This window comes from Mytilus trossulus, chromosome 4 (genome assembly GCF_036588685.1).
Source record: "Mytilus trossulus isolate FHL-02 chromosome 4, PNRI_Mtr1.1.1.hap1, whole genome shotgun sequence".
NCBI lineage: Eukaryota > Metazoa > Mollusca > Bivalvia > Mytilida > Mytilidae > Mytilus > Mytilus trossulus.
Genome location: NC_086376.1, coordinates 20,531,440 through 20,550,787, shown reverse-complemented (window position 1 = coordinate 20,550,787; position 19,348 = coordinate 20,531,440). Strand labels below are relative to the sequence as shown.

The 19,348-nt window shown below is 31.7% G+C and overlaps 1 protein-coding gene across 2 annotated transcripts in view; it reads right to left on the bottom strand.

Annotated features, from left to right (window-relative positions):
* Positions 1-6,287: 6,287 nt before the first annotated feature.
* Positions 6,288-19,348, bottom strand: part of LOC134714857 (G-protein coupled receptor GRL101-like) — a 92,658-nt gene continuing 79,597 nt past the window's right edge. The window contains exons 16-25 of one of the 2 annotated variants that reach the window (XM_063576497.1): positions 18,074-18,145; positions 15,402-15,473; positions 14,974-15,045; positions 14,661-14,732; positions 13,304-13,375; positions 12,832-12,903; positions 11,731-11,929; positions 10,032-10,688; positions 7,897-8,074; positions 6,288-7,104 (exon numbers count right to left, since the gene is read on the bottom strand). In XM_063576497.1, coding sequence (XP_063432567.1) covers positions 6,980-7,104; positions 7,897-8,074; positions 10,032-10,688; positions 11,731-11,929; positions 12,832-12,903; positions 13,304-13,375; positions 14,661-14,732; positions 14,974-15,045; positions 15,402-15,473; positions 18,074-18,145 — 1,591 coding nt within the window. In that variant the 3' untranslated portion in view covers positions 6,288-6,979. Of the gene's footprint in view, positions 7,105-7,892; positions 8,075-10,031; positions 10,689-11,730; positions 11,930-12,831; positions 12,904-13,303; positions 13,376-14,660; positions 14,733-14,973; positions 15,046-15,401; positions 15,474-18,073; positions 18,146-19,348 lie in introns of both variants that reach the window. The other variant, XM_063576498.1, reaches the window with a different exon arrangement.

Here is a 19,348-nt window from a genome sequence, read left to right as displayed (position 1 = left end):
ATTTACACGAAAAAAATGATAAATTCGTGCACAGAAGACTGAGTTTATGATGTGTGTATGCATTTGGTTTAAGAATTGGAAGAACATTATTTTTCACCGGTCACTCGTTTCTTATGACTTTAACTCATTGTCCTAATGTCTACAAAGGAGAGCTATTCCATTGGCAAGTGTACAATATATTTATATTCTTATATCTAATTTTTTTACGCTCGAGAACAAAAGTGTTGGAATCCTAAACGGAGAACTCAGTGGCGGATCCAGAAATTTTCATAAGTGGGGGCCCACTGACTGACCTAAGAGGGGGCCCACTCCAATCACGCTTCAGTGATTCCCTATATAAGCAACCAATTTTTTTCCCATAAAGGGGGGGGGGGGCCTGCCCCCCCCTAAATCCGCCTCTGGAACTTACTTTGAGCAATTTGTATCACTTCTTTATTTGAAGAGTACAAATACGAAGATTTGAGCAATTTGTATCACTTCTTTATTTGAAGAGTACAAATACGAAGATTTGAGAATTTGTTGATCTAAACTTGACCTCAAAAGCTTACAAAACCTTTAAACAGACTTATAAAGAAGGGATATAGTTACAACACTGTTGTCAGGTCATTAAAGATGGCATATTTTGGCTTTAATATTGATCCACTTATATAGGGTCGGAACTAAACACATTTATTTAAAAACTAGTTTTTGGCATGACACAGGTTATGCTGTTCTCATATATTTTATGATAGTATGATACTAAACCCCTAACGGGAGGGCTTGTGCCTGATATTCATATGATAAATACATAATCTTTCAATCAGTTTAATTGAGGTCTGGAGCTGGCATGTCAGTTAACTGCTAGTAGTCTGTTTTTATTTATGTATTATTGTCATTTTATTTATTTTCTTTTGTTACATCTTTTGACATTGGGCTCGGACTTCTCTTGAACTGAATTTTAATGTGCGTATTGTTATGCGTTTACTTTTTCACATTGGCTAGAGGTATAGGGGGGGGGGGGGGGGGGGTTGAGATATCAAAAACATGTTTAACCCCCGCCGCAATTTTGCGCCTGTCCTAAGTCAAGAACTGGCCTTTGTTAGTCTTGTATGATTTTTAATTTTAGTTTCTTGTGTATAATTCGGAGTTCAGTATGATGTCCATTATAATTGTACTAGTATACATATTTTTTAAGCTGAAGACGCCTACGGGTGCGGGAATTTCTCGCTACACTGAAGACCCTTTGGTGCCCTTCGACTGTTGTGTGCTCTATGGTCGGGTTGTTGTCGCTTTGACACATTCCCCATTTTCTTTCTCAATGTTATTCCTTCTTTTAAAATTATTTTTAAATGCAACGATATCTTTTCAAAACTTAACCATGTCCAGAAGAAATCGGTAACAGCATAGAAATGTTAGATAAAGAAGTGAGAGTATGGAAACAGGAATTATCTGATGAAATGTGCGACCCAACATACGATTATACAGTGAAATATGGAGATACGCAAAGTGAGACCAATAACAATTGAAATCGCAATACAAATTAAAATGTTAAAACGGCAAGGACTTACATAGCGCCAATGTAGGTAAAAGTCTCAGATTTTCCGCCCCAATATTTAAGGTATATAGGATTTTTTTCTGAGACATATGCCAGTGATATCGCCCTCCTTTTCGGAGAATACTCAACCAGTTTAACAAATTAAATGATGTACATCATCTTTAATTTATATTTATATTTATCGCTATTTTGTGCAGTTTTCCTTTGATCTTTTTTTGTGATAATTTTCATATCATGCTTCTCGCTTGAAATGGAAAAATTATCGCTAGAAACTAAAGAGGCCACGTAGCGTTGCTAACGAAATTGACATGAAATTGACAACGTCGTCATAGGTAAAATAGCGATAAACAGATTTTCATAGGTCATCTCAACTCGATTGCTTTTCTCACATTCGCTGTACATATAAGATTTATATATAAAGACTATTGTAGTACCTATGAACAACTATTAATTAAATCAAAATTACCAAGCTTAGAAATTAGAAGAATCAGAATGATAGCAATAGAGGTATATAAAATTATTAACAAACAATGTCCATTATATCTACATGATCTTATTGAAATTAAAAAATGTAAATACTCTTTTAGAAATAACAACATAGCAGATGTTCCCAGGATAAGGACAACTACCCATCGGCTACACTCATTCAGATATGCAGGAGCCAAACTCTGGAACGAACTGCCAAATAAAATGAGGGAAGAAATGCCATTGGGTCAGTTTAAAAGTTTGGTTGGTAATTGGGAGGGCAGTTCGTGTCAGTGTTCCTCCTGCAGATCTCAATGAGCGGTAGATCAGTTTATTTATTTGTCTTGTATACTCTGGCTTTTAAATTATTTGGCATATTTTTTATTTTTTTTCCATTTGTGTTCTTAATGCTTGAATTACTTTTAGTGCTTTATAATAGCTATTGCATGCATGTTAGTTAATCTGCATTCATTTTTTGTATGTTTGCTTTTATGCTTTAATTGTGCTTATTAATTGCTGTGCTTGATAACATTATTTATTTTGCATGATGTGCTTTATGTTTTATGTGTTTTATGTATTATGCTTGTCTTATATGTATGTCGGATAAAAGCTCTACAGAGCTAATGTTGTATTGTTATATGTATAACCGACTTTAAATAAATCTTGTATGCTTATGCTTTATACCAGCTCAAGCGAGAAAATAAATCTCGTTGAGATGATCAACGATAATCTATAAATGTATTTTCTATCACTTTTCCTTTTTCAATATAATGCTGTACGTATTCCTATATTTCCGATCCCATTTTTATTTGACGTTATCAACAAAAATAGAAATACCGATAAGTGCAATAAGACTGAAAATTAACATGATATGATCTCCATTTATTGGACACATGCAAATATAAATATTTCAACGTCAAGTACATATTGTTTTATGCAAATTCAATCACATAAAATGTTTATACTGATTCTTACTAGAAAAACAGCGCAACGAATATACGAAGTCGCAATATTTAGAAAATAACTAATTCTCGTCATGTCGATCACTTGCAAAACTTTCAGCGAAAACAAAACACGAGAAAAAAATATGAGTTACTTAAATAACCACTCTGATCAAGGTCGTGAGACTTTTTATCGGAAATTTTACGAGACAAAAATGTTGACAAGTATTATATAAAAAGATGAAGTCCTTAATAGCAATACGTGTTAAGTGTCTTATTTGATTTGTAAATTACAATTGTACAACAATACTTTATATTAAAAGTTCGACCTTCGAACGGTTAGGTAGGTGTAAACAGTTGATAATACTTCAAGGTAAGGCGCTGTTGATTTCTAGAAAGACGGCATTGACTTGTCAAATATCAGCTGAGATGTTTTTGTCGTGTACGTGTAGCAAAAAAAGTAACACGGTAGAACTCGAATCACCTTCATCGGACGACCCATGCAGGTGTATTTTAATTATTAGAATGGTGCTAGTGGTGGAGGAACTATTTGCTCCTCAAGGACATTTTAATTTACCCTTTGGTTGGGATCGTGTTTCTCAAGCTAAATGTTTCTGTTTAGTGTGTTGTTGTCTGTTGTTTGTCCTTTTAATTTATGTGAAATTGTGCTGTCTGTTTTGTTTTTCGACTTATGAATTTAAATATCCTAATTGGCATTTTCTTCGTCAGACCCAAGGGTATATTTCGGCTTGATGGTCTTATTTTTTAAAAATTTGCTCAGATACAGAAGAACAAAAGCGGTTGGATTATTTTGTTGTTTTGTTAAATGTGTTATCGTTATAAATATATACTTCGTATGTATTTAGCTTTCCATGATAATGTACATGGAATGTAACTAAGTTTAAAGATTTTAAAGATTCCTGTAGAAAACATGTATATAATGATAATTATTTCTGTCTGATGAAGTTCGCAAGTAGATATTATACAAGTGTTTATTTACCCTGTACAGACAAAATGCGTTTAACGGATGGAACTCTTGGGAAAATGTGTCTAGCAATTGAACATTAATATTAAGTGAATGTGAAATATGCGTATTTATCTATTTTATTTCATTTTCATGTCTTTTATGCTTGTTTTAGTATGTTCATATTTCTTAACATTCCATCTGAAATAAGAGCATTGTTGTCGTTTTAGATTATCTGATTTATTCCTCATGTTATAAATATCCGCTGATTTCGATTTATATGTAAATGTTGCGTGTTCTAGATATAACAGTTTATTATTTGCTATAAGAGACATAAATTTATACAGCTATATCATGCGTGTTCCTTTACATACTCACTAGAACTCATCCTTAAACTGAAATATTTGATCGAGAGTGAAAGACTTTATGTTTCATGCATAGATCCTACACGTATACTTATTTCTTATCTTTCGCATCTGCTGCAATCTTTTTCACCAACCCTTTTGTATTTCTCGCAACTGCTTCATTTTTTTTTACCAATTTATCAACACTTTGTTTCATGTGTCGTTGTTAATTGAAAGTCCTGGATAGAAATTGTGGTAAAGAGAAATATTACATTACAATCGCTAGACTTTTATACAATTTATCCATATATCTAGTATATTGAACGTGTTTTTCTAGAAACACAAAGTATACATGTATAAACATGCAAACCAGATGGTATAGACATTAACAACTATAGGTCACGGTACGACCTTCAACAATGAGAAAAATATATACCACAGAATCATCTATAAACTTCCCCGACATGACAAATGTAAAACAATAAAAAAAAAAACAACTGACTGATTTATATACAAATAATAAACGAAAGACAAATTTGACATTCAAAAACAATCGACAACCATTGAATTACAGGTTCCTGACATAGGACATGTTCAAACAGACTCCGGCTGGGTTTATATGTGCCATGTTTTCGGGCGTCCATATCCCTCCCCAACCTGGAACAGTGGTGAAACACCACAATATATGAACAAACTATAAAGATAAGTTGAAAAGGACTTAACCCATAAGATCGATTCAAGGTTGAACAACAAGTAACAAAACACAGACCGGATGGTTGCAGGGTATTTATATATTCACACAACAAAAAGACAATAAGTAAAGACGAGCACACGCAGTTACTGATAGCTAGTTCAAACCCAATACCAACTAACACAACAAATCAAGCATTTAGGACTAAAGGTCCATATCTTCTAATTGTCATTTGTATTGGTATTTTTAAATTTTACAAATTAATGTTGATGACATCGAATTCTATCTTAGTATTTTTCCCCATGACTTAACTTGTAATGCAAATGTTTAGGACTTAAACTGGTTTGAAATTAAAATGTGTGAAAAACTTACATAATCCTTTATCCCGAAAAGCATTTTTTCATCTCAAACTTTCATATTCGTATTTGGTTACACATTTGGGTAAACTGAAGACACATTCACCTATCTGTTAAAATCATGGGATCATAAAATTGCCTCATATTACCCATCAACGTGTTCGTACTTGGATAGCACGGATGGTGTCAGTATTAGAACAGGAACTGTTCCATAGTAAACGAGTCTCCTGTTCTTTGATGTTCTATGCTTTTTTATTCTTTCAAATTGTTTTTTTTGTGTTATGTTCTGATATTATTGATTTTGATGTCGTCTTGTTTATATTTTAATAAAAGTAATTGAAGGTAGCTGTAGATCATACAGAATAATTTCGCCTTTGAGCAGTAATGTTAGCGCTTTTTATACACATGACATTTTTTAGTTTTTTTTTGTGGTTTTGACTCAATTGATAGAACTATTGAAAATGATATCCTCACTATTTAGTGCTTCAAGGCGAAAAGGGACAGCCCCCCCTCCCGCCCCCCCCCCAGGGGGCTGTAATAATTGGCAAGAAACTTTTGAAAAATAAATCTTTTCCTCAACAATTGGAATAAATCTTTCCGAATCATGTAAAAATTTGTACTTCTTTGGTAGACATCTTATTTTTCAAAATGAGGGATAATTATTGACCAGAAAATGCATGAATATTTGGACGACCGGAGTCATTATATATAAAGTTCAGTCTACTGAAAAACTAGATGTGAAGCTAGACAATTTTTAGTGACAATATCGTAACAGTACAGTTGTTGTCTGCTCTATGGTCGGGTTGTTGTCTCTTTATTTCCATTCTCAATTTTATTGCTAAACGCATGTATATATATCTATAAAAATAACGACGAAAGACTTTCTGGAATAACAATTTATGCATTAAATACAATAAATACATATGTGAAGTCAAAATACAATAAATACATGATACAAATTAACAATTGTCATAGCAACATAACATTTTCATTATTACATAAAATACAGTCACCAGCTGTATTCAAAAATGGAATATAAATGTAAATAAAAAATATATAATACTGAATTTTAGCCTTTAGTACATCTTCTATGTGAACTGGAATATATTTACATTAAAGTGATTCGATTTGCAACTTAACCATTTATATAACCCAAAAGAATACAAATGCTCTGTAAAAAGATCAAAATCATTCCTTTAACTGATTTAAAGTAAGCTATTAACCATTCCGCACTTTACTTAAACACATTAAGGTAGAATCAAGGAAAACTATAGAGTAAGATCGAATGCACGTCATACTTTCGATTGATTTTTTAGTGTGTTGTTGTTTAAAATATCCCGTGATTCCTGCAGACCCAGACACGCTCTTCAGGGCTTCATTTCTTTGATATGTGGTTATATTTTTTTTTAAAACTTAAACAGTAATAGGGACAGGATAATTCTATCCTTACGTTAAAGTTTTCCATCATCGGAAACCTGGAGCAATATAAGGGTAACTTAATCGTAAATATTAGCCTTTGGTTGGAATTGTCCCTGCCAGTTTTAAATTGACTATTAATAAACATCATATTCAAAGCATGTCAAATTGAAATAGTACTGTCCTTTCCATAAGAGGAAGCATTTAACATGTATAATAATGGATTACTCCAAAGGCAAAATCATTCAAAATATAACAACACTAGTTGTCACATACGTGAAATAGTGCTATGATTATTGTGTACAGTGAGCGAATAAGACTTATTGAGGCCACGAAGACGTGTTAGTTCTAACTGTCTATAACCTGAGTTTCTATGCCACATATATTTGTCATCTGAAATGTAACAAAAAAGCATATGTGAGTTTAAAGTAATGGATGAAAGAATAATTATAAAATGTATTTCTACACACTAGAGATGATTGCGTATTTGTTTGAGATACATACAATGATTTTGAAGCAGTCTCTTCATTCGTAATCCTTTCAGTTTTGAGTTTATTTTAGAGTTTCAGCAATTTCGCTATCACAAACAAATGGTCTCAAACTCGGGCGGCTGAACGGCACATAAGTAGCACATGGTTATCGTTTGTGTTCGTATGGTTATTTATAGATGTCGGTTTGGATACCACTAACGTTGCTGTTTTGTGTATCTAGATAGATTTATTTTATAACATGTGAAATAGTTGTCAAAGAGCTAAAGGGAGAAAAAGCTATGCGATGTATTTATAATTATACTTCCTTGGCTTTTGAATCATAAAATACTAAACGAAGATTATGCTGAATGTAATAATTATAATGAAAATGGGCCTTATTAAAATATTTCAAATAAAAAAGTCTTCGATTATTAATGTTATCAAATAGTATAACTTGCGGAGGCCCACCTCCGTTTGCGGGATGATTTTATCGTTGCTTTGAAGACCCTTAATCGACATTGGTGATTTTGCTCTTTGGTCGAGTTGTTGTCTCTTTGACATATTCCCAATTTCCTTTCTTAATTTTAATTGTCACTTTGTTTCCCTAACGTATATATTTTTATTTTGTTTTGCTCTGATACTTGTATTAATATTTTAAAATATTAACGTTCAATAGAAAATTAAAAAAAACAATGACAGAAATATACGTACTGACCTACAATAGAATGTTTAGTATCAGTGGACCTATACGATCCACCACCAGTGAAAGACTTCCGAAATCTACAGGCTCTTTTTCGAACATTTCCTAAAAAAGTCGCCGTTGAAATTGTATACAAAACTGGATTGATTGCGGAATTTAATGGAAGTACAAATACTGCTATCCATGCGTACACCTGTAAAATATATCAGTTCAGTGAACCTAAGTAACAATTATTATAATATCTAACAAACAATGCCACGTTTTCACAATTTTATATGGGGTCATTATCAACTGATGTTTATATATATGAATTGATACTCGTTACTGGAAGCCGTTGAAACTGTCCCATTACCATGACGTGTGATATGTTCAAAAAGTCGTTGTAATATATGTAAAGAAAATTAAGTAAAATCAATGTTGAAGTATATTATTACATCACAGTTTGTCAGTCGTTGTGAATTCTAACGCAGTAAGAACTATCGTAGACATGATAATTATATTAAATTAATAAGACAGCCGCAAATTTGATTACTTTGTCATTACTCATATAAGTAAGTGACAAAGTGAGTAAATATCTATGCAGAAGCATTAATAGGGTTTTAGCTACAATTTAAATAGAAATGAAAGGATTGTTTTTTGGCAAATATTATTAAAAGTGGACCATTTGATTTAATTATTTGCTATTAGCATCCATTTCGTTTTCATTCTTTAAAAGAAACTCAATATCGTGTATGATATAATTAATATTCTTGCAAGTAAATAATTTGATCCATGTTGGGTCCGTTTGCACGCAGCTTTTTATTTGACCCTTGACTGGAGATGAGTGTGACCAGCTTTTTTCAGCTTTGTTATGAAAAAAGAAAGAATTCAACACAAACTAACTTTTATCTGAAACGGTCGGTTTGATCTGAAAAGTAAATTGTTATGTCAATTTCAGACTTTCATTAAATTTCAGACTTGTTCACTACGGTACATTCGGTACTGTTGCGGCAAATCAATTGCATTAAATTAAGAACTGGTCAGGCATAGTTCAGATTTTTAAGAAGATGTTAGTTACCCGTATTTACTCAGTATCACACGGCATTGTCCGAAATGCCGAATTTTCTGCAAGCTAGGTGTTTGAAGAGCAATACATTTACTGCAAGCGAACTGTTTTAAGAGTGATACATTAACTGCAAGCAAACTGTTTGAAAAGTAATACATTTACTGCAGTTGACAAGTTTGAGAATTGACTGAATGACTGAACGTTGACAACACATTTTATTGTCATCTTTTTCAGATGGTGTTATAATCCATATGACGTTAAAGATATTGGAAATTAATTTACTAGTGAATGTTATCATTGCCAAGTGAAACGAAGGGAGCAACCAAGTATTGTCATTTCGATGACTGGTTCAGACAATAAAAATCATTCGTAAACAGTTTAATCGACGGTACCTATATATATTTCAATTATGACATGAAACCAAACATGTCTAGAAAAAATAGTCATTTAACCGTTGAACATACATTTTTGTCTATTCATAGTTAAAGGTCAAAGAACTTTTGATAGTCTTCAGAGGTCATCTCAGTTGTTATTAAGATAACGTTTTAGCCTAAAATAATATCGAAATGCTTAAACTTTGCTTTGATTTCATGCATTGTTTAACATTTCCTTTGGCGCGTATGTGTACTTTGAAGTATTAACCGGATTCAAGTTGTTTACGTCTAATATCAATTCAAGGACACAATACAAGTGTTTATGGAACAACCTTTATTCGATATCCTTGAGACCAAAAGTATAAACAGCGAAAAAGTATAAAGGGTTTTAGTGCATAAAAAGTAACGAGACAATTTTAAACTGAAGGTATTTTCCCTTGAAAACAATACAACTTTTTTTTGTAACTCGCACTAACTGATTAAGTAAACATTACGTATGCTGAATTGAACGATTTTTAGCGATTTTAATGTCTTTTTAACTTCTTCCGTCTAATTGTCTTTCAGGTTGGTACTTTGTGGTGGTTGTTGTTTTGAGTTTTCTAAACGTCTACCGAGCTAGTAAAAAGTCTCTAAATAGTTATAAGTAAATATTGGTTCTGAATATATGAAAGATCAGTAAACTGATAATTGGTCTTGATAAAAAATCTTGACCATTGAGAATCACTACATACCTGTTGTGGAACGTGAGCACCACCTAGTGATGCAAATCCAAGTAAAATAATTGGTACCCAACACATAAAATCAGTCATTACAATAAGAGTCATTCTCTTGGCCATTGATTTGTCAGATAACGCTTTAGACTTTCTAACAGCTGTTGTAGTCTTTTTTGCCACGAAAAACATCCACAAATATGATAGAAATATTAAGAGAAATGAAACGAAGTTTAACACAAGAAATACAAAAACTGAGTATTCCCATCCTCCAACGTGATCTGGTGTTATATGGAAGGCGAGACAAACGCCGGAACGACCATAAAAGTTTTCAAAATATTCTATACCCATTAGTGGGCATGCGGATAAAAAGACTACCAGTACCCATAAAGACGGCATAACTATAAGTGCTTCTTTCATTCCTAAACGTTTCAGTTTTAATGGAAATATTATACATACTAATCGGTCTAAAGTTATAACTGTAAGAGTTAATACGGACAATTCACTAGATAATGTAGAAATGAATCCTGCAAATTTACACATCACACTTTCTCGCCAATATCTGTCATATATATAATAATTTCCTCTATAATAAGTATCCACTACAGCTATTATCATAAGGTACACACCCATGAAAAAGTCACCAATAGCAAGATTTGCTATAAGAAAGGAGTGAACCTGAAAAAAAATATTGAATACCGTTTTTTATATATAGTTTTTTTTAAAGTCTAGAAAAAACATATGAAATATATGTTAAAATACATACATTCCCTTTAAAGAAAAATCTTTCTGATGAAATTTTATAAGCCAAATCTGATTTTTTTTATTCGAACAAAAGAGACAGCAGATACCACGGGGACATTCAGACTCATCGGTCAAAGAGATACGTTTTTTTTTAAACTGACTCATTGATGGACTTTGGCTGTTGTCTGCTCTATGGACGGGTTGTTGTCTCTTTATCATACGTATCCCATTTCCTTTCTCAATTTTGTACTATAAAAATTGCTTACAATTTTAGAGATCAACCAATTCTCTGATAGATAAATCATGCCGTCTCAAACCCTCATATCGCCGTTTGAACCTCCAAAATGATCAAACACAGATTGATGTCGCAATGTCACGAAAAAGATCAGATGACTTAATACAATACTCATGTGTGTTTCTCTAATGAACTTAAGGGTATATTTGAAACAAATCGATGAGACCACCAAATCCAGATATATACATATTAAAAAAAGGGTTTTGAGGGATAATGCAAACGATGCGATACTTACAAAAAAACACTGAACGACAACATTTGAGCATCTTTACGCCATAGGTATCTCCAAAGTTTTATACCTCATAGCAAGCTCTACACATACTCAATTCAAAGAGGACATAATAAATGAGAAATGATACCTCAGTTTGTATACCAAGTATTTTAGCTGATAGTATGTCCTGTACCAAGTCAGGAGAATGGAAGTCGTTAACTTATATTTCGTTTCTGTGTGTGTAGCATTATCGTTTGTTGTTAGTTACACTTCAATGTTTCTGTTGAATTTTGTTTTTTGCTCTTATTGTTGATGTGTTTCACTCGGTTTTAGTTTGTAGCCTGGCTTTGTTTTCTCTCAATCGATTTATGACTTTTGAACAGAGTTATACTACTGTTGCCTTTATTTATAAGTATTCCAGATTACAGCAATTACTAGTACTCTTTTTATAAATAATTTAATGTACTTACTTTTCCATTTTTAAAATCCTTTATTCGCCATCCAATTACTAATAAATTTCCAAAACATGCAAGGGAGCCAAGAATCCAAATGCTTGTACGTAAAACAAAGTTCGACATCAAATCCTCACAAGACGAAAATTCGTCTGGTTTTGGGTAGCAATTTTCCACCGTCTTGACCATACAGCAGTAAGGAAACTCATCGGTATGTCTCTCAAAAGAAAACAAAATACACAACTAAGCCATTTGATTATTATAAAATAATTCCTACACATTACAGAGTTTATAAAGGTATAGTTACCATATCGAGGTTACGGCAATATTACGGACTATGTGAATATATGTAGACTACTTTAAAATATCAAAATCAATATTTAATAACTTTTATTTTGAGTTCCGACGTATAACCGCATAACAGTACGAGGAAATCCAACGTTTAGAAATGTCGTGTTATGAACGCTGAAACACTCCGTAATGACAGCATGCTTTTTTTTGTCTATAAACTACATTTTGCATATCATTTTCTAATATAAATGAATTTTATATCCACATTAATATAATTTAATTTTGGATGTAACCTGTCCTCTGATTGGCTGACGTCGTTTTGTTTATCAGCTCATAGGCATAATTCAGTCATGTGACTGTGACGTCATCAACCTTTAAAAATGGTTAATTCTGGTTTAAAATGGAATTTAAAATTAAATTATAAGCTGTAATATTTAATCTGTCTATTCGAAATAACATAAAAAATGTGGTGCACACTTTAAAATAAACCATTACGCGGGTTATTTCATGTGCACAAATTTTTTTATGTTATTTCTTCATAGACAGAAAAAATATTACAGTCATTCCTTAAATATATATCAATTTATACAAGATCAAAATACAAAGTCTATTCTTATTGTGTTCCGACGTATTACGAGGATTTCCGAAGTTTACCGATATCGTATTATGAACACTGAATCACTTACATTTTGATATTAATCAGCAGATGTTCTTCATGCCTAATGTCTACTTTTAATTAATACGCTTTTTTTTATTTTCCCGGCTATAAGAACTTAAGCTGTTTAAACATATCAACAAAAATATATAGCACTTTAAAGAAATACTTACAACGTCCGAAGATTTGGAAGACCGTGAAACGCGTTTGATTCTATCATCATAATTTCGTTGTTTGATATATCCCTGCAAAACAAACAATATACCACTACAGATATTGAATAATGACCATTAAGATTTATGTAAGTGCCGAAACAGTGTAGATAGATAAGATTAATGAAAGAAAAAAATGAAGAAAGGTGTAATGTAAATCACCATTTAACAATTTGACAGAAAGCAAATATGAACTTAATCGGTATAGCATTCAATATATTGCTGTTTTAAATGTCATAGAATATGTAAACATGTAACAGATTGAGTCACTGGAAACTGCAATCGGTATTGACAGACATACCGGTATCAGTATAACACGTCGTCAGAAATTATCTGTTGTTTTTTTTTTTATCAAAAAATGAAAAAAAAGAGAAAGATGTGTTAGAAATATGTTTGAAAAAAATGATGAATATGAAAAAAATGGTAGACTTACAATGTGAGCAGTTTCAGCAAACCATTTAAACCACCACCTTGTATTATCTGTATTGTGTTGTATGACAAATCCCTGAATATATTGAATAAAGAGAATTTGAACAGCAAATTTGAACCATCGATATTGTTTATTAGAGATATATCCCTGGAATATCAATTTGTAAAATGCTCATTCATGTTTCTTTATTTTGCTATTTTCTTCAGATTTTCAATGGATAGAGAATTGAATGTCTACAGCACAAATAATCTAAAACTTTTTCTACATAACTAAATTATTGGATCGAGTTTTTATAATAATTCTACACCTAAATGACGATGTTTGACCAAAATTTGAAACAAAAAACTGATTAGATATTTCTATATTGACTATGGATGAAAATCATATCTTAATAAGCATGGGAGCAAGGCTGCCTATGCTGCTAATTATTTAAAATAGTTCTTATTTAACCAAAGAGCGATTCAGACTCCAAGTCGACTCCATTCTGTGTTTGTTGATGTTTTGCGTTGAATAAATTTACCATCTGATTTACATCTTCCAGCACTGAATGTGTTTAAAGACAAGACTTCTTGATATTAATTGTATATATTTCAACAGAAATAGCGCACCTTCATCTCTCATACATTTAATTTCCTTTACATATATTCTATATATTCTACATTGAATATTAGCATAAATAATTGCATAACGCAGGTGTTGTTTGCTAGTTTGTATATCCTTTTGATATGCGTAACATTTCAAATTCCGTTTATTTTGAGAACGGTTAGGTTTCGGTCAAAACATTAATGTATGATTTGTTTTTTAATGCGTACTGGTACGGCTGAATTAAATACCAGTACTTCCCACAAGTGCACTTAAGATATATCATATTGAAAAACGATAAATGTTTATAGGCATCAAAACGAAAAATAGTTTTAACAAAACCATTGAAAATCCCTTTTCCCTGAAGCATTCCAAAGCTTATACAATGTACTTTTATATATTTCCTTGTTGATTATACACCAGGTTTTCATTTGACAATGAAGTTTGGTCCGCATTACCTTATTGTTCGATATTTTCCATTTGTGACAAGTGCATCGAGCACGTCTTATAAATGCATTATGCAATACCATTATTATTTTTACAATGAGTTAATAATCAAAGCTTATACAATGCACTTTTATATATGTCCTTGTTGATCATACATCTGTTTTGTGACAATGACTTCTGGATTTTGTACCTCATAACCTTATTGTTCAATATTTTCCGTTAGTGACAAGGGCATCGAGAACAGTCTATAACTGCATTATGCAATACAATAATTATTTTTATAATGAGTTAAAAAATCAGGTTTTAATAGTATAAACTCATAAATACTAACAAGCTGAATAGGCTACGTAATCCAAGGAATGTTCCGCTTTGCAGTGTAACAAGTCTTTGATGACTTAAATCTCTGAAAAACAAACATTTATTTTATCATAACTAAAATTATTTCAATGTAATCCTCTGCTATTTTTATATGCAATGCTTTGATTTAGTAAATACAGATAAGATGCACGTTTAATCTTTACATACGATAAGAAGAATAATAGTATGTAACGAATGCATATATACCGAAGAAACATGAGTTACAGAGCAGTTTTTTACAATTATTTATATTTGATAAGGTAATCTTATTAGTACTAAATAGTTACAGTGTTTGTAGCTGTGAAAGTCCAACAAAGGCAGAGGGGTAAATTTCTTCTATACCATTTCCAGACAAATATCTGAAAAAAAAGACATGAATGCAATTAAGATACTTATGCTTTCAATTGATTTCATTTAAAACCGTAAATATATTTTCGTGACAAATATTTCAAAAATATCAGCTTGTATTGACATTAAAAATACGGAAATTGCAGATAATGTTTATGTAGAAAGAAATTGTATCTTGTGCAACTTTTTTGTATTATACTAAACGAATGATATAAGCTTGCTGGTGATTTAAATTATACCTTATCTAGAAAGGAATGACGTTTAAAATTATTCTTATTCAAGATTAGCCTACACCTGGTACGCTTAGATAAACAGAGAGGGAAAGTAACAAGTGAATGTCACGTAGAATTTCGTAGACTATACTTACAGCGCACGTATACTGGTGAGTCCACTGAAAGAACCATTCCCAAGTCTCCTTATCTGATTATCTTTTAAATTCCTATCACAGATAATAGATAATACAAATTATTTAGGAATGGGTACAAAAATATAAATACACCGTTAGAAAGAACAACACTGCACCTGTATTAGTTAACAGGTTGTATCTTTCACTTGTCCTTTAGTTTACTCGTTTATCGTTTATCATGCAAAACAATATGAATACATTAAGCAAATTCGATTCTTTTATCATTATCATATTAATTGCCTATAACATACATTATATTTTTACACGTTTGTCTTGAGTATGAGCATACATCGTAAGTAATTAAATAATTAAAAAAAAACACCAATAAATGAGTTAATTGAAGTATGTTTTCTAAATACATGTTAGATTTTTCTTGACTTTAGAATAGTTTTGTAAAAGTCTAAGATTTATTACTTAGTTTTCATACATAAATAATAAGGTGATGTAGTATGATTACCAATGAGACAGCTTATACAAGTGAGAGGTTTAGATAGCTATAAAATCAGATTCAACCCAAAAGTGAGAGGTTAAGCTAACTAAGTACACAACCAGGTTCAATCCACCATTTACTACATAAAGAAAAGCTGTACAAAGTCAGGAATATGACAGTTGTTGTATCGTTACATATTGTTTTCTTACGTGTGTATATATATAGTCTATATTAAAGGTCTCCTATGTGATATTTAGGAAATGGTTAAAAAATTAGAAGATCATGTAGTAAAGAAATAACGACAGATTCATATGGAACAAAGACGAGTCAAAATCATTTGATATTTCTATAGCATATAGTATAAATTTGTTTTGAATAAACCATGTACTTAATTGGCGCAAGTTAAAGGGACCAATAGCCCATTACGAATTGGTATTGACGTATTAAAAAATTGAGGAGGATAATAGGCCATAACCAATTAATATCGACAGAGTACTAGCAAATCATAAACGGTACTAACAATCAATCACCGATTGGTATCGACAGAGTCCGAAATGATTGGAGGAACTAACAGTCCAACCACTGTTTTCTACCGATGGGTATCCACCTAGTATCAGCAAGTCAAATAGTGAATCATTAGTCTGTAGTAGAATACCCACTAGTTAAACTTAAAAGGACCCTAAATAACTGATTATATGGTTTAGGTGTTGACCATTGTTGAAGGCCGTTTGGTGAAGTGTATTCATCAATATCCGAATCCTTTAGTTGGATATTTGTATCATTGGTAATCATACAATAACTCCCTATTCATAAATAAACAGTCCATCGCTAATTTATATCGACATAGTATTACTCAATTTAGGAGAGCATTAGTCCATCACTAACCAGTACTAAACAAGAAAAGAGAAAGAGAGACAGATAGACAGAAGACGCCAAAGCTTTTTTACTTAAAACTTTAACAGTCGTAGATAAACCATCAACGCCATAGCAAAACCAAAATAAATATGTGTACATAGAATTTTTCTTTTCCCAAAGAAACAAATTCCATTTCTTTTGTTAAACCAAATTGTGTGTTAGCATTATAATTGGGTATTGACATCATTGTGGGAAACTATAGGAACTAACAATTAATCACTAAGTGATATTCACCTAGTAAAAAGTAAAATAAAAAATATAAAAATAACGAGCTCCAAGGAAAATTCAAATCGGTAAGTTCCTTATTAAATGGCACAAAACAAAGCTTAAACACATCAATCGAATGGAAAACAACTGTCATATTCCTTTAATTAGATTGTTGTTCATATCCCTGGGATAAATTGTGGAAAATAACAATGATAAACGAAGTAACTGTGACACATATTTCTTCCTATTCAATTATTGCCTGTAAAACATTCTTACATTAATTAAGAAAAGGATAAGCCGAACATTTCATCGGCTGTGTTGCACTCATTCAGCAATGGTTATTGATTCAGTATCAGCAAATTAAAAAAAACTAACTGAATGGACTCCGAGACTACGAGTTCTTCACAAACTTGTATGATCTAGTTTTGCGAAAGTTTTTAAAGTGCGAGGTTTGGCATACCACAAAACCAGGTTCAATCCACCATTTTTCCTTTTTTAAAATGTCCTGTACCAATAGTTATCAAAGGTACCAGGATTATAATTTAATACGCCAGACGCGCGTTTCGTCTACCAAGTCAGGAATATGGCCATTGTTATATTATTGTTCTTTTCTGTGTGTGTTACATTTTAACGTTGCGTCGTTTGTTTTCTCTTATTTTTTAGTGTAAATTCACATAGCGATAAGACGTGTCACGGTACTTGTCTATCCCGAATTCATGTATTTGGTTTTCATGTTGTATTTGTTATTCTCTTGGGATTTCGTGTGATGCTTGGTCCGTTTCTGTGTGTGTTACATTTAAGTGTTGTGTCGTTGTTCTCTTATATTTAATGCGTTTCCCTCGGTTTTAGTTTGTTACCCCGATTTTTGTCCATGGATTTATGAGTTTGAACAGCGGTATACTACTGTTGCCTTTATTAGCTATATTTAAAGGTCCATCACGTTTTGGTATTGAACCAGTTGTAGTCAATAAAAGGATCTAACACCAACTAATTATGACTTAGAAGTATACAATCTTCAAATGGAATTGACGTAGTAGTAATCAAGTAAAAGGACTATAAATATACTGTAATTAACACTTACAATGTAACAAGACGAAACAAATTCTGGAAAACACCATCTGGTAATTCAGTTATTAGATTGTTGCTCATATCCCTAGGATAAAATGTTGAAAATTACAAAAGGAAACGAAGTGACTATGCATGTTTCTACCTATTTGATTATAAGTTATTAAACGTCCTTACAGTAATTTAAAAAGGATTTTCTAAACAAATCCTAGAATTTATACCCGAACGCATGTCACAATATCCACAGCAAAAAACCAGCAATTTCATTGTTGTTCTTCAACTTAAAGTCTTAAAAGTGTCTTAAGTGTCTTGATAAAAAAGACGAAATGATCATGCAGCATACTTTAATCAATAAGTATGCTTAATATATAACAGAATGAACGATTTCAACATTAATAAACTCTCTTTTCCGTTCATAATGTTGATAGCAATTTTAAACGTAAGACACAAAAAAAAAAAGAAATTGCTAAATTTTATAAAGTTAAAGTGGCAACATTGAAAGTACGCTAAAAGTACCCCATATCGTTTCATTAGATTTTTGTTGAAACCATTCATTATATGGTGACATATCTTGAGCATGCATTAAACATAAACATATCAGATTTTAATGATTTTGCGGTCAACGTCTTGTATGATTTTTCTAAAGACTAGTAATTTTTGAAAATAATGATTGCATAGCATGAAGTGATTACGAACTCCGGGAAACTAATTGAGCATAGAACGGAATATGAAAAGTGCAATTTCATCAATTATATTCATTTGTAAATGTTATCAAGACTTCAATGAGGTATATTAAGTACATATATGAGTCGGAAAAGCTCATTACCTCAGTACTGCACCGATACTGGTTTGAAATACTGATAATAATTTAATTAAATACATCTTTGTACAATTTGAGGTAGTAGAAAAGTACAGAAACTAAAGATAAGGTTTAGAAAACGGAAGTCATTATATGTAATCACAAATCAAACGTACCTATTTGATGTATGCATTTTTTAAACTTTGAAAGTAATATTTATCAAATATTTTGAAGGTAGGAATGTTTTTCTTCCGGCTTAATTATCAAAACAAGCAGTATTACTAAATTATCAAAACAAACAGCGTTTTTGTATATTATACAATCTGCATCTTAAAATATTTCATACGTCACAGAATTAGAATTACTTTTTAATTTTTTTGTTAACGTAAAAAAAATTGTCAACTCTTAACAAAAAAGGATACATATAACATAATTCATTTATTGAAAAATTCATTGTGGGCACGCAAGGCTTCAAAGATCCAATAACAAATA